The 24,967-nt window shown below is 43.4% G+C and overlaps 1 protein-coding gene across 8 annotated transcripts in view; it reads right to left on the bottom strand.

Moving 5' to 3' along the window:
* The window catches only part of rabgap1 (RAB GTPase activating protein 1), a 199,773-nt gene that overhangs the window by 111,777 nt on the left and 63,029 nt on the right, over positions 1-24,967 (bottom strand). For all 8 annotated transcript variants that reach the window (XM_080212509.1, XM_080212504.1, XM_080212506.1 and 5 more), the window contains 8 exons: positions 21,497-21,704; positions 20,158-20,332; positions 18,297-18,454; positions 16,899-17,009; positions 11,116-11,182; positions 7,016-7,118; positions 3,657-3,826; positions 218-392 (listed from right to left, as the gene is read on the bottom strand). In XM_080212509.1, the coding sequence (XP_080068635.1) occupies positions 218-392; positions 3,657-3,826; positions 7,016-7,118; positions 11,116-11,182; positions 16,899-17,009; positions 18,297-18,454; positions 20,158-20,332; positions 21,497-21,704 (1,167 nt within the window). The remainder of the gene's footprint in view (positions 1-217; positions 393-3,656; positions 3,827-7,015; positions 7,119-11,115; positions 11,183-16,898; positions 17,010-18,296; positions 18,455-20,157; positions 20,333-21,496; positions 21,705-24,967) is intronic.

A 24,967-nucleotide genomic window follows, 5' to 3' on the forward strand; every position in this document is an offset into this window, starting at 1 on the left:
AAATCTTTATTTCGGCTCCCAATAGTTCAATAACTTTGTTCAAAATGGATTCTAAACACAGTCAGCCTAAAATAATGATAAAGCATCGAAGTTTTAAACAGTTATAACTCCGAAAACCAGGAAAGGAGAGGAGTCTCTGTAATGCCAAAGGTTGACCTGAGAATTGTAAATCAGATTGAAAAGAAAAGGCAGCTATTCTGAATTGGCGTAAACTCACCTTCCTCTTCATCATCCTCAGGAGGTGAAGGGATGATGGATCCCTCTGATCCATAATGAGGTAAACGTATCGTTGGACTTGCTGTTGTTTTCCTTCGCTCACGTTCAGATTCACTTTCCAAACTTGCAACCTCATATAGTGTATCACTATTACTTTTTCTTTCTTTTCGTTCAATCTGTAAAATAATTTTAACAGTTGTTCTGACTTAGCAGCCGTATACAAGCTACTGAAACATGTAATGAGTAATCTTTTGATTTGAGTTATAGTCATATGTATTAGTATACAGTGAAAATTATTGTTTCTTGCACACGATACGGACAAAGCATACCATTCACAGAGAAGGGAAGGAGACAGTGCAGAATGTAGTGTTACAGTCATAGCTAGGGTGTAGAGAAAGATCAGTTTAATATGAGGAAGGCCCATTCAGAAATCTGATGGCAGCAGGGAAGAAACTATTCTTGAATCGGTTGGTACGTGTCCTCAGACTTATGTATCTTTTTCTTAATGGAAGAAGGCAGAAGAGAGGAAGTATAGACAGTGTGAATGGATGGGAGACTGGCTTCACTCATGACCCTTTGTGGTTTCTTGCAGTCTGGGACAGAGCAGGAGTTATACCTAGCTATGATACCATCAGAAAGAATGCTTTCTGTGGTGCAACAGTAAAAGTTGGTCAGATTCATAGCTGACATGCCAAATTTCCATTGTCTTCTCAATAGTAGTTGGTGGGCTTTCTTGACGATAGTATCGGCATGGAGGGACCAGGACAAGTTGTTGGTGATCTGGACACCTAATGATTTGAAGCTCTCGGCCATTTCTATTTCATCGTTGTTGACAAACAGGGGCATGTTCTCTGCTTTACTTTCTGAAGTTGTTGATAATCTCCTTTGCTTTGTTGACACTGAGGGAGAGATTATTGTCATCATTCACCAGATTCTCTATCTCATTCGTGTACTCCGATTTGTCACTGTTTGAGACGTGACCCACTATGGTGGTGACATGTGCAAACTTGAAAATCGAGTTGGAGGGGAATTTGGTCACACAGTCAGAGGTGTGCATAGTAAGGGACTGAGGACACAGCTTGTGGGACACTGGTGTTGAGGATGATCGCAGAGGTGGTGTAGTTGCCTGTCTTTACTGACTGCGGTCTATGGGTTAGGAAGTTCAGGATCCAGTCACAGAGGCAGAAGTCGAACCCCAGGCCACAGAGATTGGAGACAAGGTTCAGAGGAATAATGGTGTTGAAGGCTGAGCTGTAGTCGATAAATAGGAGTCTGACATAGATGTTTTTGTTATCTAGGTGTTCCAGGGTTGAGTGCGGGGCCAGGAAGATGGTATCTGTTGTGGACCTGTTGCAGCAGTAGATGAACTGTGGTGGATCCAGGCAATATGGGAGGTCCAGAACTGATTTGTGCCACGACTAACCTTTTGAAGCACTTCATAATGATCGCTGTCAGAGCTACCAAACAATAATCACTAAGGCATGCTGCCTGGCTTTTCTTTGATATTGTGATGAAGGTCATCTTCCTGAAGCAGATAGGGACCTCAGATTGTGAATAGAGGTTGAAGATGTCTGTGATTGCCCCCACCGGCTGGTCCGTGCAGGGTCTGAGTGCTCGTTGGGGTAGCCCATCCAGGCCAGTTGCTTTCTGTGGGTTGACCTTGAAGAAAGCTGCTCTGGCATCTGCAATGGTGACCTTTTATACGAGTACACTGCATATTATTCAAATCTCATGCTTAAATACGGAACTTTCCTGAGTTTAACTTTCAGCCAATTTTGTCAGAAACTTCAAAGTGCTTCTTGCTGTTCATTTAAAGGAATGTCAAAGATCTACAAAACACATGACTGCCATTTATAGTGTCTCCTTACTGGAAAAGTTTCAGACGTTTCATGGAAACACCACAGAATTTGACCTCGAGTCACATCAGAAGGCATAAAGACTGGTGACCAAAGCTTAGTCAAAGGATTAATTTTTAAGAAATATTTTAAAGGAGGAGAGAGTTGGACAGATAAGAGGTTTAGGATGGGATTTCAAGAACTTTAGGCCACGGCAGCTTAAGGAATGGTCGCTAATGGTGGAGCGCAAGAAATTGGAAATGCGTAAGCCTGTAACTAGAAGCATGCAGAACTCAAATGACAAAGGTTTGGAGAAGGTTATGGAGATGGAGAGAGACAAAGCCATGGATAGTTTGAACACAAGGATAAAAATTTTTAAATCGTGGTATTACTGAACCAGGAAGCAATATAGGTTGGCAAGGGCAGGGGAGATGGGTGAACAGGACTTGGTGTGAGTTTGGTTGCAGGCAGTTTATGGGAGATAGAAGATAAAAGGTCAACCAATACAGCGCTGAAACAGTTGACACTAAAGACAGCAAAAGCATGGATGAGCATTTCAGCAGCAGATTTCCTGAGGCAAAAGTGCACACAAGCGATAGAGGTTGAAGTAGATAGCATTGGTGACGAGCAACCACCTGGGCGGTGGGGTCAGAAATTCATCATCGTATTGGCTCTGAGTAAAGGTTACCAATGGTTTGGTTTAGCCAAAGACAGTGGTTAGGGTGGAGGATCAAATAGGTGACTCAGGTACAGAATTTGTGGTAAGGGGTTGAAGACAAATGCTTTAGTCTTTCACTATTTAGTACGTAAAACGACCTAAAATCAAGTAACAATATGCTGCCATCTTACAGCTATTTTGCAGATTCTGAACAAGTGCAAATCCTAAAATGAAAACATCTTGAGATTTACTGGTACTGAATCTTTCAATGGTGTCACTGCTATGGTTTATTTCAAGGAAAGCTCTGTGGCCAAATTATACAACTTGAAAACCACGTCCTTTCAATTTGTGTTACTTCTGAACTCTGTAGGCTGCGTTTCAGCCAGAACAACCTCAACTGCAACTCTTGGATGCCAAAAATCTAAAGCCCTTCAGAGATTAACATAATAAGGTGTTGTATGAATACAAATTTATGATTTTTTTAAAGACTCACTGAAGGTGGTCATTTGAAGTGTGACCACAGAGTTCAAGTTTTTTGTAAAATGTTTTTAAGGCATATAAATTCTGGTGAAGCCATAGCATACTGATAGGTTAAATTCCCCACTCCACTGAGTTTCACATCTCAGCCACATTGCTGTGAGGAGAGGCCAAATAGAAGCGAGGGCCTTTGGTGCAGAAAGGAGTAGTATGTTTTCCAGGTATTTTGTACGTCAACAGGTAACCAACTTAAAACAGCACATCAAGTTTCTTACAGGAGAGGTAACAATCTGATAGAAGTAAATGATCAAATGATGTCCAGGAGAGAACAGTAGAAAAACTGGCAGAAGGGAAGGGAAAGTCTATTGTAGTTTCCTAGTTACATTATCTTGTGCAATGTGGAGCTAGCAAATTCACTTGTATCTATTTTCTGAACACACAAGATGTGCAAGTCAAATTATTTTTGTTACCTGTTTGAGCTTCAAATAAAACGTCTCCGTATAACTTCTCTTACTGAAGGGCCAAAACATTCTTTCAGTAGGCGGACATACTCTGACTTTGGTCTCCAGAAGAAAACGGACTGGCTCTTGCACTTCAATGACGACCAAGTCAACTGCTGTTGTCATATAAAGTAATTTGTCTGCAGAAAAAAAGGTAAAATATTCCTTAGTAACATAGTATTGTATGCTTTAGCAAGGTGTATTTGGCTGTATGTGAACCCGAGTGATGTCACATATATTTTAAGTTAACCTACACATTTATTTTAGTTCAATGTGAAACAACGTTGTTAAGTTCTGTGTTACTTCTAAAGTTTCATCTCTGGATGAACTTTACTATATACAAGATCACAAAGCTTTCATGAATGCATCTAAAAGTTAACATGTTTGTTTTGTATTGGAGCATGGCACCATACGTAGGCAAGATCAACATCAGTTTTTGTGAATAGGGGAGTGAGGTAGAAGTTCGCTGCTATCCAGCGAAAACTGTAATTCATGTCCTCGATAGGCCAGACTAGGCTTTCGGAGTTTTAAATCAGCCTTTAGTCAAAGTCTGCCTTGCAAATGGCAGCATACAAACTTGCTAAGCAATACATGCATGAACAATTATAACTTTGCTTATTAATAATCTGCATATATCAATTGCAAGTATACATTGTTCTTAAGTCATTGATATTCAATTACAATAATTCTCATTACTTCAGTTATGTCAGTGAATATAGTTAACCAGTTACAGCCTCTATATGCTTGCGTAATATAATGATTAATTACTAATGAGTGACCACTACATGGCTACATCATCCAAACATCCACACCTATTATTATGGCTACCACTTTGCAGTGGTTATCAGAGTTCTCATCCTCTCGTCCCTTGGTCAGCTTGTTTGTACTGCCTGTCTATACTTGTGGGAACTGCACTGAAATATCCTTCACAGCAGCTTCCCAGGGAATTGCGCTGTACTTAATTCATAGGAGAACGCTACTGCATTCAATGATTTTAATCCTTTCAAGGAGTGAGGTGAATCTGGCATTTTGGGCAATGGATGTAGGCTGTAGGAAGGCAATTTGGGTTTTCAGTGGCAATCAGAATAACATTTTGAATTAACCTCACCTGCACTTTTCTCCAAGTTTTGTTAAATTAAATTTTAAAACATAAAAAATTGCCCAAGCCACAGTGAGACAATTTAAAAATTGTTAAATCAGTTTATATGAATATAATTATATCAGAATGGAATGCAATCTGTGCATTAATCTACCCTCTATTCAAAATGCAAATTTTATCACAGTTCTCATCCCAATTTTAGTCCATCATCCTTGGTCATTAAGGCTTCAAAGTTCAGAAAATCATCAGATTTTGAGAAAGTGCTACACAAAACGTAAAACAAGCCTGCATGGAGTTGAGGGTAGTAGATTAGCTTGGGTAGAGGATTAGTTAACAGATAGGAAGCAGTGAGGGGAGATTTTCAAGCTGGCAGGTAATGAATAATGGAGTACCACAAGGGTCAATGATGGGGTCTCAGCTATTTATAATCTATATCGATGACTCAGATGAAGAGACATAGTAATACATTTAAATTTGAGAATGATACAAAGCTTGGTGGAAAGGTAAGCTGTGGAGAACCTGCAAAGAAATATAGACATGTTAGGTGAGTGAGCAAGATGGCAGATGCATTATAATGTAGCGAAGTATGAAGTTATTCATGTTGGTTGAAAGAACAGAACAGCTGACTTTTTTTTAAAAGGGTGAGAAACTTCTAAATGTCAGTATAGAAAGAATGAAAAAGTTAACAGACAGGTACAGCAAGCAATTAGCATTGCAACTGGCATGCTAGTTTTATTACAAAGGGATTAAAGTAGAGGGAAAAAGAAGTCTTGCTAGAGTTTTGATGAGACCACATCTGGACTACCATGTGCATTTTTGGTCCCCAATTTAAGAAGATTCACTAAATTGGAACCTAAAGGGGTTGTCCTATGATGAACGTCTGAGCAAATTGGGTCCATTTTTTCTTGCGAACGTGAGACGACCTCATTGAAACACACAAGATTTTGAATGGGGAAGATTCAGATACTGTTTCCATTGGTGGGGGAATCCAAATGTGGTAGGGAGCAAAGTCTCAGGATAAAGGAGTAATCATTTAGGACTGAGATGAGGGGAAATTACTTCATTCAAAGGGTTGTGAACCTTTGGAATTCTCTGTCCCAGAGTGTTGTGGATGCTCCATCACGGAATACATTTAAAGCTGGGATAGATAGGCTTCTGATCTCTCAGAGAATCAAAGGATTTGGGGAACGGACAGGAAAGTGGAGTTGAAGCCCAAGATCAGCCATGGTCCTACTGAATGGCAAAGGCGGCTTGATGGGCTATATGGTCTAATCCTGCTCCTATTTCTTGTGTCATCACTCACTGATTGGTCTCAAATCAACACCTAATTAAACAGTGGGTTACTTCTGGCCCTTTTGGTAAAGGTTCTCTAGCCCTAAAGGAAGCCAGTCTACCCGTGCAGTGATATGGGCCATACATTGGTTTGGGCAAAATTAGGTTAGAAAGTTCCTGAAGATGATGAGAAAGTGTCAGCAAAGCTTGAGCTGGCAAAGCTACCTGAAGCCACATCCCACTACTATGAGCTTGATCTATACTGTCTCCTGGTTCCCAAATGTCAAAACTTTAAAATTTCATTATCCTCCTGTTAAAATCCCCCCATAGCCTCACCCCTCCCATCTCTAATCCCCTTCGAAATTAAACCCCTTCAAATTTGGTTGTTCCTCCAATAAAGGCCTCTTGCACATCTCGTCTTCCTCCAACCCCGCTACTAGCAACCCTAAGCTCTGGAATTTCCTCCCTAAAGCCCTCCACCTCTCCACTGTTGAAACAAGCCTTTGAACCTTCTTCATTGACTAGCTATTGGTCACAATGTCATCTTGTTTGGTGCAGTATCTATTTTAATGTCTGATTGTGCACCGATGAAGCACTTTTGGGACATTTTAATAACTTAAAAGACGCTATTTAGATGAAACTTGTCAAAAATACGTGTTTATATTACTTCATGACAGAATAAAAGGGCGAACAAAAGCGAAGTTGAACTCTTCGGTGACTAACATTTCAAATGTTAAATCAAACATTTTTCAATAAAGAATTAATCTTTGAAATAACTATTTATCAAACAACAGAGTTTGTAGTAGCATCAAGCAGGTAAAAGCATAGCTTTTGTTTGTGTAGTCTGAATGGGTAACTTTGCCTCAAGATATGAAAACATGCAGATTGTCCCATAAGGCGGCATTATTAAAATAATATCCTTTCACTTAGCATCTTTAAGATAAGTGTATTTTATTACCTTTAGGCGTTTCTTCATTTACAGCTTGAAAATGTGATGTGTTGGGATTCCAGCTACCAGTAATTATGTAAGATTTACCATCTGAGCTTTTACCCATTGATTCCTGCAAAAGAAATATTGCAACAGAACTGGTTGTTACCCAATTTATATTACAAGTTTTCTTTTCATTATAATAATTTTGACCTGTGGTGAAAGTATCTTATTTATACTATGAAGTAATTCTCAGTGGACGACAACTTAAACAGATATGTATTTTGTTGAGATTTATTTATTTCAAATGTGATATGACTTCTTATCAAAACAGCTATCAAACCACATAGTGGAAGAAAAAAGGACAAAGCTTGGGGGCACCTTAGTAAGCATTAAGGACAACCAGACAAATCAGGTCCCCTGGCATAAGATTTAATACTCAACCTGGCATCTGCAACCTCAGTTAACCCTGACATGGTGAAAATGGCTTTTGTGAACTGGGTTTTAACTCAACCTCAGAGTTATGCCTACTCCTGTCCTAGTCTGTGCTATGCCCACACCGTCTATCTGAATTATAGCTCATTTTGTGCTCAGAGCCCATGATCACAAAAAGCAGGTTTCAGATTAGCCAAACTCATTTTACAAAGCATCAGTACTGCCTGAAAGGAGACACCCAACCCTGTTTTACGTGCACTAGTCCTACTGCAGTAATGTGCAGCTGCATTCCTGAAATATGCACCTTTTTCAGCAAAACGATTTTAAGCTAATCAGATTTTCCCATAAGAACCAATGGAAAAAGCGGAAGCTGGTTTTTATAGAACCTTTCTCATCAGAAATAAATTAAAATATTTTCTCCTGCAAATTGAAATGCTGTACATGCCTACATTTCTAAACGTGCAAGCTTTTTTCATCCATCATGGATGTGGACAGTGCAGGCAAGGCCAGCATTTGTTATCCATCTGTAGTTGCACTTAAGAAGATGGTGATGAGCCATCTTCTTGAACTGCTGCATTCCAACTGATTTTCCTTTCTTTCTGTAGCAGTTTGGTACAACTGAGTGACTTCCTGGACCATTTCAAAGGGCAGTCAAGAGTCAACTACATTGCTATGGTCTGGAGTTACACATAGGCCGGACTAGATAAGGACGGCTCATTCATTCCTTAGAAGACAACAATTGATAGCTTCATGGTCACTGTTACTGAGACTAGCTTCAAAACTAACTTTCAATTCGAGATGAATTAATTAAATTCCACCAGCTGCTATGGTGGTACTTGAACCCCAGCCCCAGATCATTAGTCATGGCTCTGCATTACTAGTCCAGTGATATTACCATTACTCCATCCTCTCCTCACATCAAGATAACTAAAAATATAAAATAAATGCGCTAACTCTTTCCACATATCTCTCCCTCGCCACTGTCCTCTTCTAAACCCTCACAGTGAATGAAGGAAGTGACAAGTGGGAGGGAGGTTGTGCCAAAATGCTGCTAACCGGGTCATGCTACATGGACTATAGCACAGAACTGCTAAGTGGAAATTCCAATGCCAAGTGTGCATGCAGCTCTACTACATCCGTGATGCTGAAGAGGACTACATCGATACAGGCAACTTAAAATGGGGACTGTATTGCATTTGCACCTAACGGCTTGTCTGATGTGCAGTGCTAATTTCAGTTCCAAGGTATCTGGAATTAGATCTTGTTTAGTTCACACCAGCATCTAGAGATTGGCTTCTTCAACTTCATCCTTATTGATCCTTCATCCTTAAGATCATCCTTATTGTTACTGAATCCTGTGTCTACACGCTCAGTATCTTGAGGACCAATTTTTGAATGTTCCATTAAACATCCTCCCTATCACTTCATTGACATATGCTAGACTGGTACTCTGTGACAACAATCTCACATTGGAGAAATATCCTGTAAATTCCAGCCCTCCTCTAGTTTCTTCATATTTCAGTGAATAGAACTCAATAATTTTATCCTCATCTTTAACTCTCCACAGCCTCATTCTACACTGTTGGGGAAATCCTGTCAAGCATAAGCTTTAGAATGCACCTTTTCCCCTCAAACTCTCCAGTATTACTTATAATCCGGCTTCTTCTGCTCCAATCACAACATCCCCTTCCCTCTGGTACTCTTAAAACTATTTTGTTCAACTACCTCTTAAAATCACCACTGTTCAACCATTCCTACTACTTCTTCCTACCTTGAAATTGTTTTGTACCTTTGTCAGTCTTCATTTATCCCCTGCAATTGTCAGACACTTTAAGTGAGCAGAAGTATTAATGTTTATTTTTATGTATGATACTTTTTGAAATTACGTAATGGCCTAAATTTTCCAGTATCTGCATGCAGAGTTGACATAAGATGTGCATCAGAACCCTGTACTGGTCCTGATGCACACACTGAGCTCTGTCAAAGACTTGGGCGAGATACTCAGAGCCCATGTTCTGCTGCTTAATACCAGGTCTAACTCAGTGATTAGTCAGCATTACTCAACTGAGCACCACAACCAAACACTCTCCCCCCATACACCTCGAACAAATTGCACTGGATGTGACAAAGCTCTATCCAGGATAGTGAGGCTCCCAGCCTAGATGGTTTCTCTGTTGGTTTGGCCAAAATTGGCTCCCCAACTCCTGAAATTGTTCAAAGAAATTACAAGCATTGTTTATATCTCCAAGTCTAAAAGGCATTACAATCTCTCAGATTGAGAAAGGGCAAGTAAAAAAGTCCCAGTGAGCTGGAACTCCAATTTCCCTTTAAGGCGACTGGAATCATAATTCAAAGGAAAATGTTTGCAAATACTCAGGATAACCCTTTTTCCAAATTAATTCATTTATGTCAGAAACTTTTCAATTTTTACACCCATAAATCATATCAGGTTGTCTTCAAATGAAATCATCAATTCCACCTTGCCCTCTCTATGGCTGCAGAGAAAGCTCAAATAGAATGAAGTGATTCTTCATCTGAGGGTTCCTAGTAACTATGGTTTTATATAATTTATTTTTACACATTAGATCTAGATGCTGCAATTTTGAGTCTGCACATCCTTTGTCTCTAATGGAATAGTACAGAATTCAAATGGATTGCTTCAAAGCAAGTAACCATCTATCATTCTTATACCTCGGGTGGCAACACTCCCATAATTCAAGACAATTGATGGATTTGAATGTCAGATAAAGAACATTAAATATATTTATATTTTTGCCACTTCCACTTTCTTTTCTCATACAATCTTGGTTCTTTTTAAAATTATCAGATCAATTACAAAAAGAAGTCAGGGCACAAGGCTCTCAGTGAAACTGGGAATATTTCCTGTCCCATTGCACGGTTTGGTTTTTCAGCATCCTAGAAGTCTGTGAATTTTATTTTTCAGATATAAAAGAGCTGCATCAGGAGATCTATTTGTATGGGGTGAAAGACATCCTTGGCATACTTGCCTTTGCATCACCCAATCCATAAGGGTAGGGCATCCAATTCAATTACTAGTCTTAGTTTATGACTGCACACCTGTGCTTATTTCCAAAATAGAAACATTTTCCCTTATTCCTGGTTTTCAAATCATAATTTCCCCTTTTGGAAATCCCAGTCCCTGTGGCTCAGGATACATCTCACTTTAATGCAGGACTCTCATCATTTTGAGGTTAATCCACCACTTTCTTCTATAATCTGAAAACCCAGCCTTAAGTGGAGAGAAGAGAAGACAACTTTCTAAACATTATGGGATTTGACTTCTGTGGTTCTCCATGGTGTCTCATTACAAAAGCAGAACTGATGAAGTCTCATTGACCTGAAACATTAAATCTTCCACAAATGTTGCCTTACCAGCTGAGCAATTTTGTTTTTAGCATTTCCTGTTTCAATTCATTACAATCTTTGACCTTTTCCACAAAGTGGTGACTTAGTTAAAAAAAAGCAAGCTTATCCTTTAAAGCTATGGTGAAATGATCTCTGGTTTGACAACACTTCTGAATGTCATTTACTTTTTCAGCTCTTCTCACCAATAATGCATTAAACTGAAACATCTTGATTGAAAAATCCTTACTTCACCATGCTAGATGTTCGAATGAAGGGAAATTAAAGGAATGTTGCTTATTTAACACCCAAAATTTTGAATATCACCTTACCAAATCCAAAAGATGCATGTCACTATTGCGTACATCTTTGCCAGGACTGAGAAGAAGGCCGAAGCACCTAATAAGAGAACATAACTGAAAACATTGATAAAGTTATGGATGGAATAAAATGTATTATGATGTTCATTCTGACCCTATTACTTGGTTGCAGTGTCTGACATTAAAACCCTGTTATAATTTTTTTTTGAATAAAATGCAAGTTTGCTCTTCTAAATACAGCAATCTCTTTGTTGGATACCAATTGAAGTGGGGGCACACAGTTTTGGAAACCATTTTAGAATAACTGCAAAGTGTAATGTGCATATTGACTCCACTATTACCAAGAACGGATAAAAACATAAGTTTATTCATGGAGATTTTGGGGAAAAAAATCTACGAATGAAGCTGCGAGGGAATCTGATAAGTCTTAATGCTAAGATTTGATAGGATACATTGTGAATTATTTAGTAAAGGAGAAGGGCTGTTGCAAGTGAAGCTAAGTCAATCACTGCATTAAGCAGTTGACAACAAATATTGCAGAATACAGAAAAAAACAACAAATTTAGAGGAGATAGCTTAAACAAGAGATTTGGAAATTACCACCATTAGGATGTACTTCAGTTTAGTTGTACCTAAAACCAGAGAGCCAAAGTAGTCTAACAGCATTTGCTGATTTTCAGTGATACTACACTGCCCTCTATACCTTTAGTGAAACAACACAATTTCACTGGAAACTGAAAATCTGAACTGATCAATGCAGATAACAGCAAAATTCTATTCTTCAAATTCATCCACAAAGAAAAAAAAGGCTAAAACAACAAAATGTTAAAGAAGAAAAATGTCAAAGCTGTGTATTTTCTGAGCATGCACAATTGCTTTCCAATATACACTAACTCATTATCATGGGCAAATCCTGAGGAAATTTGTTTTTGAAAGAATAAAACAGAAGGGGAGAAACAAGTCAAATAGAGAATTTAGGGTAGAGGTACATAAATGTTATGACTGTACACAATACAGATCTTGAATCCAGTTACTGGCAACAGTCATAACATCAGATTTAAAAGACATAATTTTTAATCATTAGGTATATTTTTAATTCAGCTTTGATAGTTTGTATAAAATGTTATTTTGCATTTGTTGATTTATATTTTAATCGGAGCCTGAATGGTGCAGTTGATAATGCGAGGGGAGAGCTATGGTGAGTGGGAGAGCCAGACGAACAGGAGACAGAGAGAGGGGGACAGGGAGAGCGGAGAGAAAAAGAGAGAGGGAGGGGGAGACAGAGAGATACACAGAGGCACATAGACAGAGAGACAGAGTTTATTTATAAAACATTGAAAGGGAAAGAGGGAGGCAGGGAGGCAGACAGACAGACAGAGACAGGAAGGAGGGAGGGGGAGACAGAGAGACGGGAGGGGGGAGAGAGAGAGAGAGAGAGAGACGGGGGGGGGGAGAGAGAGAGAGAGAGAGAGACGGGAGGGGAGAGAGAGAGAGAGAGAGAGAGAGAGAGAGACGGGAGGGGGGAGAGAGAGAGAGAGAGACGGGAGGGGGGAGAAAGAGAGACGGGAGGGGGGAGAGAGAGAGAGAGAGACGGGAGGGGGGAGAGTGAGAGAGAGAGAGACGGGAGGGGGGAGAGAGAGAGAGAGAGACGGGAGGGGAGAGAGAGAGAGAGAGACGGGAGGGGGGAGAGAGAGAGAGAGACGGGAGGGGGGAGAAAGAGAGACGGGAGGGGGGAGAGAGAGAGAGAGAGAGACGGGAGGGGGGAGAGAGAGAGAGAGAGAGAGAGACGGGAGGGGGGAGAGAGAGAGAGAGAGAGAGACGGGGGGGAGAGAGAGAGAGAGAGACGGGAGGGGGGAGAGAGAGAGAGATGGGAGGGGGGAGAGAGAGAGAGAGAGAGAGACGGGAGGGGGGAGAGAGAGAGACGGGAGGGGGGAGAGAGCGAGAGAGAGACGGGAGGGGGAGAGAGAGAGAGAGAGACGGGAGGGGGGAGAGAGAGAGAGAGAGAGAGAGATGGGAGGGGGGAGAAAGAGAGACGGGAGGGGGGAGAGAGAGAGAGAGAGAGAGAGACGGGAGGGGGGAGAGAGAGAGAGAGACGGGAGGGGGGAGGGAAAGAGAGACGGGAGGGGGGAGAGAGAGAGAGACGGGAGGGGGGGAGGGAGAGAGAGAGACGGGAGGGGGGAGGGAGAGAGAGAGAGAGACGGGAGGGGGGAGAGAGAGAGAGAGACGGGAGGGGGGGAGAGAGAGAGAGACGGGAGGGGGGAGAAAGAGAGACGGAAGGGGGGAGGGAGAGAGAGAGAGAGAGACGGGAGGGGGGAGAGAGAGAGAGAGACGGGAGGGGGGAGAGAGAGAGAGAGACGGGAGGGGGGAGAGAGAGAGAGAGACGGGAGGGGGGAGAGAGAGAGAGAGACGGGAGGGGGGAGAGAGAGAGAGAGACGGGAGGGGGGAGAGAGAGAGAGAGACGGGAGGGGGGAGAGAGAGGGGGACGGGGGGGAGAGAGAGAGAGAGAGAGATGGGAGGGGGGAGAAAGAGAGACGGGAGGGGGGAGAGAGAGAGACGGGAGGGGGGAGAGAGAGAGAGAGAGACGGGAGGGGGGAGAGAGAGAGAGAGAGATGGGAGGGGGGAGAAAGAGAGACGGGAGGGGGGAGAGAGAGAGAGAGAGATGGGAGGGGGGAGAAAGAGAGACGGGAGGGGGGAGAGAGAGAGAGAGACGGGAGGGGGGAGAGAGAGAGAGAGAGAGAGGCGGGAGGGGGGAGAGAGAGAGACGGGAGGGGGGAGAGAGAGAGACGGGAGGGGGGAGAGAGAGAGACGGGAGGGGGGAGAGAGACGGGAGGGGGAGAGAGAGAGAGAGACGGGAGGGGGGAGAAAGAGAGAGAGACGGGAGGGGGGAGAAAGAGAGAGAGACGGGAGGGGGGAGAAAGAGAGACGGGAGGGGGGAGAAAGAGAGACGGGAGGGGGGAGAAAGAGAGACGGGAGGGGGGAGAAAGAGAGACGGGAGGGGGGAGAAAGAGAGACGGGAGGGGGGAGAAAGAGAGACGGGAGGGGGGAGAAAGAGAGACGGGAGGGGGGAGAAAGAGAGACGGGAGGGGGGAGAAAGAGAGACGGGAGGGGGGAGAAAGAGAGACGGGAGGGGGGAGAAAGAGAGACGGGAGGGGGGAGAAAGAGAGACGGGAGGGGGGAGAAAGAGACGGGAGGGGGGAGAAAGAGACGGGATGGGGGAGAAAGAGACGGGAGGGGGGAGAGAGAGAGAGAGAGACGGGATGGGGGAGAGAGAGAGAGAGAGACGGGGGGGTGGGAGAGACAGGAGGGGGGAAGAGAGAGAGAGAGGGGTGGGGGGGAAGAGAGAGAGAGAGGGGTGGGGGGGAAGAGAGAGAGAGACGGGTGGGGGGAGAGAGAGAGACGGGGGGAAGAGAGAGAGAGAGACGGGATGGGGGAGAGAGAGGGGGACGGGGGGGAGAGAGAGGGGGACGGGAGGGGGGAGAGAGAGGGGGACGGGAGGGGGGAGAGAGAGGGGGACGGGAGGGGGGAGAGAGAGGGGGACGGGGGGGGAGAGAGAGGGGGACGGGAGGGGGGAGAGAGAGGGGGACGGGAGGGGGGAGAGAGAGGGGGACGGGGGGGGGAGAGAGAGGGGGACGGGAGGGGGGAGAGAGAGGGGGACGGGAGGGGGGAGAGAGAGGGGGACGGGAGGAGGGAGAGAGAGAGAGACGGGAGGAGGGAGAGAGAGAGAGAGAGAGAGAGACGGGAGAGGGGAGAGAGAGAGAGAGAGAGACGGGAGGGGGAGAAAGAGAGACGGAAGGGGGGAGAAAGAGAGGCGGGAGGGGGGAGAAAGAGAGACGGGAGGGGGGAGAAAGAGAGACGGGAGGGGGGAGAAAGAGAGACGGGAGGGGGGAGAGAGAGAGAGACGGGAGGGGGGAGAAAGAGAGAGACGGGAGGGGGGAGAAAGAGAGAGCGGGAGGGGGGAGAAAGAGAGACGGGAGGGGGGAGAGAGAGAGACGGGAGGGGGGAGAGAGAGAGACGGGAGGGGGGAGAGAGAGAGACGGGAGGGGGGAGAGAGAGAGACGGGAGGGGGGAGAGAGAGAGACGGGAGGGGGGAGAGAGAGAGACGGGAGGGGGGAGAGAGAGAGACGGGAGGGGGGAGAGAGAGAGACGGGAGGGGGGAGAGAGAGAGACGGGAGGGGGGAGAGAGAGAGACGGGAGGGGGGAGAGAGAGAGACGGGAGGGGGGAGAGAGAGAGACGGGAGGGGGGAGAGAGAGAGACGGGAGGGGGGAGAGAGAGAGACGGGAGGGGGGAGAGAGAGAGACGGGAGGGGGGAGAGAGAGAGACGGGAGGGGGGAGAGAGAGAGACGGGAGGGGGGAGAGAGAGAGACGGGAGGGGGGAGAGAGAGAGACGGGAGGGGGGAGAGAGAGAGACGGGAGGGGGGAGAGAGAGAGACGGGAGGGGGGAGAGAGAGAGACGGGAGAGGGGGGAGAGAGAGACGGGAGAGGGGGGAGAGAGAGACGGGAGAGGGGGGAGAGAGAGACGGGAGAGTGGGGGGGGAGAGAGACGGGAGAGTGGGGGGAGAGAGAGACGGGAGAGGGGGGAGAGAGAGACGGGAGAGGGGGGAGAGAGAGACGGGAGGGGGGGAGAGAGAGAGACGGGAGAGGGGGGAGAGAGAGACGGGAGAGGGGGGGGAGAGAGACGGGAGAGGGGGGAGAGAGACGGGAGAGGGGGGAGAGAGAGACGGGAGAGGGGGGAGAGAGAGACGGGAGAGGGGGGAGAGAGAGACGGGAGAGGGGGGAGAGAGAGACGGGAGAGGGGGGAGAGAGAGACGGGAGAGGGGGGAGAGAGAGACGGGAGAGGGGGAGAGCGAGGCGAGAGAGAGGCGGGGGGGAGAGAGAGACGGTGGGGGGAGAGAGAGAGAGACGGGGGGGGGGGAGGGGGGCGGAGAGAGATGGGGGAAGAGGGGGAGAGACAGACCAGAGAGAGAGACAGATAGACATAGAGACAGACGGAGTTTATTTATTAATCATTGTAAACCATAAGCCTTTTTACATAATGTACTACTTGTCTTTCCTATTGTTTGCAGTCACATGTGGTCATATAAGTTATCTATGCCTGGCAGCATACAAAATACTGAAAAACAGGAATATGCTTTAGATAAAGATTTTTGAACAATGTAGGAGTTAGTTATGAAAGTTTGCCATTTTACAAGTCAACAGCAAGATTTAGATAATATGTGAATAATTGGTGCAGGAAGATATTCAGCCATGGGACCAGAATTCAAATCCAGTTCTGAAAAATGGTTGAGTTACTCCTCCTGAGCTGCATTAGGATCTTACACGAAACGTGTTTGGCAAATGCCAGGCTAGTTCATTCTGGATTTAAATTTACAATACAAAATGGATCAGGTTGGCACAACTTGTCTTATTCAGTCTATAAGGGCAATTTGGATGGAAAAATAAAAGTCACTGAGGAGGGGGTGCCCACTTATGAAGATGGTGTTGTCTGTCAGAAGGAGAGAAGAATAATTTCTGCATCTCAATCCTAAAACTTAAAATTACATTGAATCTCATGCTGAATCACTTGGATGTTTACTCCAGTGACATGAATTGGGAATGTTTCCCACACAAACACAATTCACATCAAAATACAGCTGAAAACCATGATTTTTCAAGCTGCATCGTACCAGAAACCTCAAGTACAAACACAAAGGCAAAAGCAAGCTAACAGACAACTATATTTGGAATAATTCAAAAACTTAGCAAATTACCCAACAATCATATTTTTTTCTATAGTTCAGGTGATAGGACTTGATACCTTTCAATGATAAGTTCTTTGTTGGATATTTGCTGCACGTAGATCACAATCTTCTTTTCCACTCCTTGTCGGAGTTTGAAGCACTGCTTATCTTTATCTTTGGGCACTGCACTGTCAAGCAAAATCCAAAAACATCAACTCATTTTGGCAATTCATACAAGTGAATTCAATCTATTTTATCTCTGACTATTCACCTCCGGGGCTGGGTCCCACTTCTTCAAAAAATTGCACCCTCCAAAGCCTGACAGATTTTAATTCAACACAGCAGATAAATATCAATGCAGTTTCCAGTAACATGAAAAGTCAACATTATTCAATAGAGAGTTGGATCATGGGAAAACAGAGGATCGTTAACACATAAATGGAAAATTCACACAAGCACATTACAGTGTGCACCTCAGCAGTTATGGTCCAACTATTCTGCTGAAGAGTACAAATGGTCCTAAAACACTCATCTTACAATACTGTGCATACACCTAATAAAAAAGCGAAATGCTCCATCCTACTGTATGGACATTCCTTACCTCAATAAAAACAAAAAATGCCTTCCTGAAAAGTAATTAGAAATTCCTTTTCAACAGATGCACTCTATCACTTTATTAGAACATAGCATAAGAAATAGAAGCAGGAGTCGACCATTCAGTCCCTCAAGCTTACTCTGCCATTCAGCAAGATCATGGCTGATTGATCGGGACTCAACTCCACTTCCTGGCCTGTCGCCCATGTGCAACTATCCTATTCACTTTAGCCATTCCCCTGTGGTAGCATGTCCCACATTCCTACTGCTCTCTGAGTAAAGAAGTTTCTTTTGAATTGCGATATTGAATTTTTGGTGACCATCTTATCTTGATGGCCTCTAATGACGTTACTTCCCTACAAGAGGGAACATCTTTTTTATATCTGCTCTATTAAAACCTTTTATAATTCAAAGACCTCTATTAGGTGATCCCCTTTCTGACACCTTCTTACAAACCTTCACTGCACCCTCTCCAATGTCAATATATTCCTTTACTAATACTGCAACCAAAACTGCACCATCATCTTTGAGCACAATTAGGGATGGGCAACAAATATCCACATCTCATGAAAGGAGGAATGTTTATCATAACTTCCTTACTTTTCAATTCTCTCTCTCTTGAAATACAGCCCAGTACTCATTTTTTAAGTGACCTTGCTAACCAGTGGCACAACTTTCAGTGATTGTTTATCTGAGCTCAAATTTGTCCCGCTACCCAAGCTGCATTTGCACCTTCCAAGTGAGTGACCTGCATATTCTTCCTACCAAAATTGTGCTACCTTACACTTGTGTTGAATTTAATTTACATTTCATTCCCTAACACAACTATCTTTTAACAGGTAAAAAACAAGCAACAAAAACATCAAAGCTTAGTCAAATACCTGAAATACCCTTTGCCATCATCTTCTTTAATCTCCAAAGAAACAGTAAATGTGAAAACGTCACTGTCTGGGGTTAGTGTTGGTGGATTTGCTGATAGGGGAGTCTGTTTTGCAGATCGTCGAAAGGCTGTGGCAAAGCTGTAGAGTATGCGACTTACCTAAAATAAGTGAGCAAATGAATTAGCTAAAACAGCAATCTTAAATTTAGGACTGAATAATTTCTGAAATTTAGCCTCCAATTTCTAAAAGTGTGCACTTTAATTGAATGAATTCCAGAACCCCAACTTTCTAGCAGTAATTTCCTTTCACCAAACTATAATGAGCACTGATCAAACAAAACCCATTTATATCCTTTCATGTCAATTAAACCATTTTTAGATTGAAAATACCCAATGTATTAAAAATGCAATGCAAGGTCAATAGTCGAGCTTCATATCCCAACAGAGATCAATTGCTTAAGGTCAAAACTGAAAAGTTATTTAAGATACGTTCACCTTATCAAAAATTGTTTTATCCTCTCAAATAAGACAGATGCTGTGGAGGTTTCATAAAGACCACACAGCTCTGGATTAAATAATTCTAACGTCATTGCTACCGTACCAAAGCTGGCCATGTCACAGAGGAACTCTGCCAGAGGCACTGCCATTCAGTGAATGTGTTTTCAAAATAAAAACACAAATCAAATTTTGACTGGTATGATTTTTATTAATGTATTCTGCCATATTCATTTCAAGCACATTACTACTCTAGTTGTCTACTCATTAAGTAAAGGTAAAGTCATGAAAGTAAGTAAATTAAAGTAAACTTATTCATTAGTCACAAATAAGGCTTCCACTAACACTGCAATGAAGTTACCTTGAAATTTCCTTAGTCACTACACTCTGGCGTCTGTTCAGGTCAATGCACCTAAGCAGACTGTGGGATGAAACCGGAGCACCCAGAAGAAACCCACAAAGACACGGGGAGAACGTGCAAACTCCATACAGTGACCCAAGCCGGGAATCAAACCCGGGTCCCTGGCATTGTGAGGCAGCAGTGCTAACCACTGTACCACCATGCCGCCCCAGATGACCATAGGCTTTGAGGGGGAGAGCTGACTGGTGGTGATTTAACTTAAGGATCATCACACCTCAGTGAGGGGCAAGGTTGAGAAGGCGGGACTTCAAGAATAACCTCAGCCAGGCTGGGAATTGAACCTATGTTGTCAGCATCGCTCTGCATCAAACCAGCCGTCAAGCCAACTGAACTACCCAACTCCCTTACTCATTAAGTAGAACAGCTCTTTTTACAAGACACATTTGTTTAGTGGAATCTGATAAATCCCATTCCATCAAATTCACTAGCCTCCTAAAATCAATGGACCACATTACAAATTTCTGATTTTAGACGTTACAAAACAGATACCGCCTTGAAAAATGCAAATCCAATTATAACACTGAGGTACTGTTTTTGTTGAATGCTATAACCCAAGGTTGTTAACTTGCCTTAGGACCAAGTTTATCAATCAACCATATATTTTTAATTGGAAAAAAAGATTGTTTGCCCCATCTCTCTTCCCCAAATTCCATTTCAGAGCTGGTGAGCTGTGAAGTGAGGCTGAGATACATGAAGCAGAGTTCAGTTGAGGGGCCCTGCCAGTGACATCTGGATTATACAATGAACACTCATAATGATCTCTCAAAAAATAACTAAGTTTGGCAAGGACAAATATCAAAGCCAACTTCTCACCACCCCAATCATGGTCAACAGGAAAAACTTACAAAATATATCTTCCAAATATCAATATAAGGTGCATCTTATATTTTGCTTCTAAAAATTTGATACTTGTTATAAATTTGTAAATAAATGTGTAAACACTTACTGCTTCTTGTATTTCACATCGAAAGACGTGAATCCTGAAAATTTCTGCATTGTAGTGACTTTCAGTGAAGGCAAAGCAATCACTCTCTGAGGTACCATCATGGCCTCTGACACAAAACAGGATCTTGTAGATTGGATAGTTTGCTATTTCAGTGTTTGTTTGTGGATCTAGCAGTCTGTAATCAATTCAGAAAATATTATTATAGCACCTTCTAGTACTCATTGTTATTTCTTCCAAGCCTCTTTTTTTTTGTCTCCTTTTATGTTTTACGCAGGGTACACAACAGAAGCTCACAAAATGGGAAAAACCAGAATCCACTCTCATAGCTCTATCAAAGTAGTTTCGATCCTTCAGGCCATCCATGCACCAGTCATGCATGAACAATTCTCCTTCCAATTTTAATTCACCCATGAAGTAAAATACCTGGTGTCTGCTTAGTCCCTTCTCATGACAGAATGGGCATGCTGTGGCATTGTGCATAGAGCCAATGTCCACTTCACTGTTGTTCTTACCTTCCAGGTTACCTTATTTTAATTGAGAAATAAATATAATTTGAACACACTACACATTTTCTGAGATGTGTGTCTGATGGAAAAAATGCGACAAGCACAATTGTAATACTCATGAAAAATGTATTTCCCATTTTGTGGAAGATACTTTAAACACAGCAGATTAGTTTTAGCCCCAGAAAATCAAGTAATTTTGTGTCTGCTCATAAAGAATGGCAAATATTAATAAGACTGCCAGTGATTTCCAGGATGGAAGACTGCTACGTCCCTGATAGATTTTCTTGGTTTAGGTATTATGGATGCAGCAAATATTTTTCCATTAAGCAAAGGACAGGTACCCACCTGATGGAAAATAATTGATGCTTTGAAAGCTAAGCACACGGTAGCCCTACAAATAGTTCAAGATCAGAAGAAAACGTGAGGTGAGAAAAGGGGTGGAAGTATAAAGGAAAGTTCATCCACACTGGAACAACTCGGGAGTTGAAAACTAAAGATAAAATTTTCTAGGACTCAGAATATGGTGATCACATGTCCTGAGTTTACAGAGAATATTAACTTTGACACTGGGAATAACTGACTAATAATTAATCAAATGAATTCAATATAGATAATTTGTAAATATATAGTAAACTTTAACATGGGCTGCTCAAGTTTCTCAAATAAGATTCCATGATTCATACATCACATTATATTGCACAAAATGCATCACATTTCAACTATTGCTGTACTACTAGATTAGCCAGAAACCAGAAAAATTAAGTGCCATCTTTCTGCGAAACAGATACTGTTTGCTCCACCCCAATTACAAGTCAGACAGCCCTAATGCTCACCTCACAATTCCTTCAGAAACATTAGGCACTGAGAGCGTCACATCTAAACGGACTTGACATTGGCTTCGCAAGATGGACATCATGCGGAGAGCTTCAACCTCACTCCGAGGTGCATTCACTGAAGCACATCCCAAATACGTGAGTTTGCTGAACAAGATGCTGTCTTCATCTGGTACAGGTGTAGAGGGACTTGAGTCCGGAGAGTCCACTGAGTTCAACACAAAGAGAATGTTAAAGTCACAATGCCATTGCTGTGGCTAATATCACAGCAGGCTCCCATTTTCCGTTCTGGGGTATAGTAGTCTTTATTACCTCTTCAGATTAATTTCAATTGTTTGATTTACAATAAGTAAACCACCATCAAAATGTTCTCTTTTGTGATGAATCCTCAAATAGCTCTCTTACTGAAGGACTATATAAAGCAATGTTTCCCAAACAATTTTCTAATGTGACACCAGATTAACATTTGAAAATTAAGGTGACCACCATTCCATCCAATGAAAACAACAAGAAAGCAGCATAGCAGCATTTTTGAAAAATGCATTTACAGGGTGTGGGCAATGCTGACTAGGTCGGTCAGCATTTGCTGCCCAGCCTTAGTTCTGCTTCAAGAGATAGTGGTGAGCTGCCTTCTTGAACCACAGCAGTCCCCAAGGACACGAGGGAGTTCCAGGATTTTGACCCAGCAACAGTGAAGGATCAGCAATATAGTCCCAAGTCAGGATGGTAAGTGACTTGGAGGGGAATTTCCAGGTGATGTTCCCAGGTATCACTATAGGATTAAAATTTGTGCATTAGATCAACATATAAATATGAAAATCTATTTTAATCTATTCTGTAAAAATATTTCATGTACTTATGCAGGCTCCAGTCAAGTTTTTCATACTTTCCAGTGTCAGAAGACTCAGTTGAGGCTCTCTTGCTGTGTTTTCTGCCTCTGACGGCTGCGCATGCACTGGCTGCACTATGTCCTGAGAAATATAAAGGCCACGCAAAAGCCCTGAGGCACGCTGCCGCTATAAAATGGCAGCCATTGAACCAGGCCAGCCATCAGGAGTAGTCCCGTAGCTGCTGAACTGCGCTTGTGGAAATGCAGGACCAGTAGCTTCATAACTAAGGTTTATGGCCTACACAAAATGTTCATCAAGTCTCCCTGCCCATCACCAGGTCTCTTAATCCTCCCCTCCACTCGGGCAGACCTGGACTGAAGAAGGACAAAGCAGGGCCAAATGTCACCTGGGCCTTGGTGCTGGGTGTCGGGTAGGGCACAATCTAGGAGGAGCAAGAGCTTGTGACCCCACCTGCCGTATCTGTGACCTCAATGGAGGTCATGACCCACCATTTGGAAGGTGCTGATATAAAGTACTCTATATACATGAACGACTGGTCTTACACACCCTTTAGCAGCGCATATTCTACTCTGGCTCCCCATACAACCTTAAAAATGTTAGCAAGAGAGGCTCAATTCTAATCTGAAAATATTGCAAAATTTAGAGAAGTCTTTTGTGACATCATTCATTTAAAATTATAACCCTTGTAATTGTACAAAATTAAGGTTATCTCTTATAAAAAAACAAACCCACGCAGGATTTTAGCAGTATTTTCTTATGACAACTTGGTAGTTCAGATTTTCCTTCTCTGGCAGTTTTGTAGTCTCCCAGAACATAAGGAGGAGCAGGAGTAGGCCATCTCGCCCTTCGAGCCTGCCCCGCCATTCAATAAGATCACGGCTGATCTGAAGTGGATCAGTTCCACTTTCCCGCTTTCTCCCCATAACCCTTAATTCCCTTGTCTGTCAAAAACCTATCTACCCGTGACTTAAATATATTTAGCGAGGTAGCCTCCACCACTTCAACGGGCAGAGAATTCCAGAGATTCACCACCCTTTGAGTGAAGAAGTTCCTCCTCAACTCCGTTCTAAACTGCACACCCCCCCTTATCTTGAGGCTGTGCCCTCTAGTCCTGCTGTCCTTTCTGAGCGGGAAGAATCTCTCTACCTCATCCATCCCCTTCATTATCTTATACGTCTCTATAAGATCCCCCCTCATCCTTCTAAACTCTAACGAGTACAGACCCAGTCCCTTTAATCTCTCTCCATAGTCCAACCCCCTCATCTCCAGTATCAGCCTAGTGAAACCCCTCTGCACTCCCTCCAAGGCCAAAATATCCTTGCGCAAGTGCGACCACCAAAACTGCACACAGTACTCCAGCTGCGGCCTCACCAGTGCCCTGTACAGTTGCAGCAAGACCTCCCTGCTTTTATATTCTATCTCCCTCGCTATAAAGGCCAGCATTCCATTCACCTTCTTGATCACCTGCTGCACCTGCAGACTGGGTTTTTGCAACTCATGCACAAGGACCCCCAGGTCCCTCTGCACTGTAGCATGCTGCAGCTTTTCGCCCTTTAAATAGTAATCCCTCCTACTATTATTCCTGCCAAAGTGGATAACCTCACACTTGCTAACATAGTACTCCATCTGCCAGGTCCTCGCCCACTCGCTCAGCCTATCTAGATCCCTCTGCAGACTTTCCACACCCTCCGCACAATTTGCTTTTCCACTCATCTTTGTGTCATCAGCAAATTTCGACACCCTCCACTCAGCCCCCTCCTCCAGATCATCTATATAAACGGTAAACAGCTGAGGCCCCAGCACCGATCCCTGCGGCACTCCACTAGTTACCAACCGCCAATCAGAATAGCACCCATTGATACCAACTCTCTGCCTCCTATTAGACAGCCAATCCTCTATCCACGCTAACACCTTACCCCCAACTCCATGCCCCCTAACCTTCTGAAGCAACCTTTTGTGCAGCACCTTATCAAACGCCTTCTGAAAATCGAGAAACACCACATCCACCGGTTCCCCTCTGTCTACCACACTAGTCACATCCTCATAGAATTCCAATAAATTTGTCAAACACGAAGCAAGGTATTTCATAGGGAATCCTGCCCTTCAGCATTTTCTATGCTCCTAATGTTAATCAGGTAAGACCTGAATCAGAGCATTTGAGTTGAAGATATAACAAAATAACTTAATTTCCTTTCCTCCTCTTACCAGGTAACATAAGGTTTTTTCTGAATACATGGAGTCAGATTCCAACAGATGTTACAACACCTGCTCTATCTCTCCACCATATGTCTCTCGCTGTCAAGTGCCTTTGTTGTTGGACCTCCCTGGATGAGCGCCAATTTCCTTCAGTTAAATACTGGGAAAACTGAAGCCACCATATCCAATCACAAAAACAATCTCCATACCCTTTATGGTTACTACTTCAATTTGAATCAAACTGCAGAACCCCAGTATCCTATATCCTCTGCATCACAAAGACCACTTACTCTATAAAAGTATCAATTCAGCCAATACCTCTGCTTTTCTGCTGCCTAAACCCTCATTCATGTCTTTGTCACTCCAAAACACAAGTGCTCCAGTGCTCTCTGGCTAGCCTCCCATCCTTCACACTTCATAAATT

Source organism: Carcharhinus amblyrhynchos, chromosome 25, assembly GCF_965287045.1.
Source record: "Carcharhinus amblyrhynchos chromosome 25, sCarAmb.v2.hapA, whole genome shotgun sequence".
In the NCBI taxonomy this organism is placed as follows: Eukaryota; Metazoa; Chordata; class Chondrichthyes; order Carcharhiniformes; family Carcharhinidae; genus Carcharhinus; species Carcharhinus amblyrhynchos.